This window comes from Octopus bimaculoides, chromosome 21 (assembly GCF_001194135.2).
Source record: "Octopus bimaculoides isolate UCB-OBI-ISO-001 chromosome 21, ASM119413v2, whole genome shotgun sequence".
In the NCBI taxonomy this organism is placed as follows: Eukaryota; Metazoa; Mollusca; class Cephalopoda; order Octopoda; family Octopodidae; genus Octopus; species Octopus bimaculoides.
The window spans coordinates 19264976-19266063 of record NC_069001.1 but is presented as its reverse complement, the minus strand read 5'-3'; the positions used below and the strand labels follow the sequence as shown (position 1 = coordinate 19266063).

At 42.7% G+C, this 1088-nt stretch overlaps 1 protein-coding gene across 1 annotated transcript; it reads right to left on the bottom strand.

The window, feature by feature from the left end:
- Nucleotides 1-244: 244 nt before the first annotated feature.
- On the bottom strand, nt 245-829 carry LOC106875712 (uncharacterized protein K02A2.6-like). Its single transcript, XM_014923962.1, has one exon. It carries the CDS (start codon nt 827-829, stop codon nt 245-247), a length of 585 nt encoding a protein of 194 aa, XP_014779448.1.
- Nucleotides 830-1088: the final 259 nt, after the last annotated feature.

Here is a 1088-nt window from a genome sequence, read left to right as displayed (position 1 = left end):
TCTCCTGGCTCTTGGTCATCTTCTGAAGAATATCGAGGTTGCAATTGTTCTAGATGACATCTCCAAATGGAACCTCTAGGTACAACTTGAACATGAAACATTCATGTTCCTTGTGTCTTCACAACTATAGCTGGAACCCAACATGGATCTTGGTTTCTCTTTCGTCCAAAATACTGAGCATAGCATGGATCACCAACTTGAAATTGATTGGAAGTTTCAAGTACATCTCCCTCAGTAGTCCTTTTCAATTTGGATGGGCCAAATGAACTGGAGATGGAAGCAAGACGTCAGTCTTGGTGCGTAATTGACGACTATTGAGTAATTCACTTGCTGAGAGGCTACTAGTGGTAGGAGTTCTCCTGAATTGCATCAAGAATTCCAGCAAAGCTTCTTTAGGTATTTTGGGAGACTTTCGTAACGTTTGCTTGAAAGTTTGAATCAAGCGCTCAGCAGCTCTGTTTGTTGAAGGGTGATAGGGAGCTCCCGTTAGATGAACGATGCTTCTCTCCTTACAGTAGTTTTGAAATTCTTCAGAAGTAAAGCAGGTGGCATTGTCGGACATGATGGTATGTGGATAGCCAAAGTGTGCAAAATCTTCCTCTAACAAATCCAATGTAGTCTTACTGGAAACTGAAGTAGTGGCATGGATAAAAGGGTATTTAGTGCATGCATCAGTGACTACTAACCAATTATGCCCCATAAAGTTGATAGCATGATCTACATGCAAACGAGACCAAGGCTTTTCGGGCATTATCCATGGATGAATTACTGGTTTAGGTGGTGCCCTTCTGTGTTCACAGCAAGAAGTGCAGCAGCAGCAAAGATCCATGATTTCCGCATCAATGTTTGGCCAGTATACTGCTGTCCGCGCTTATTGCTTTATCCGTTGCATACCGAGATGACTTGTGTGTAGCAGATGTAAGATTCATTCTCGTAGACTGGTAGGAACGACTAGTCTCATGCTGTACAGTTAACATCCATGACATGTGCTCAAAGATTGGGAAAGCTTTCGGAATTGCTCCACTGGATCATCAGAGTCAATATGTGAAGGCCAACCTTCCTGTGTAAAACGCATCACTTGTGCCAAA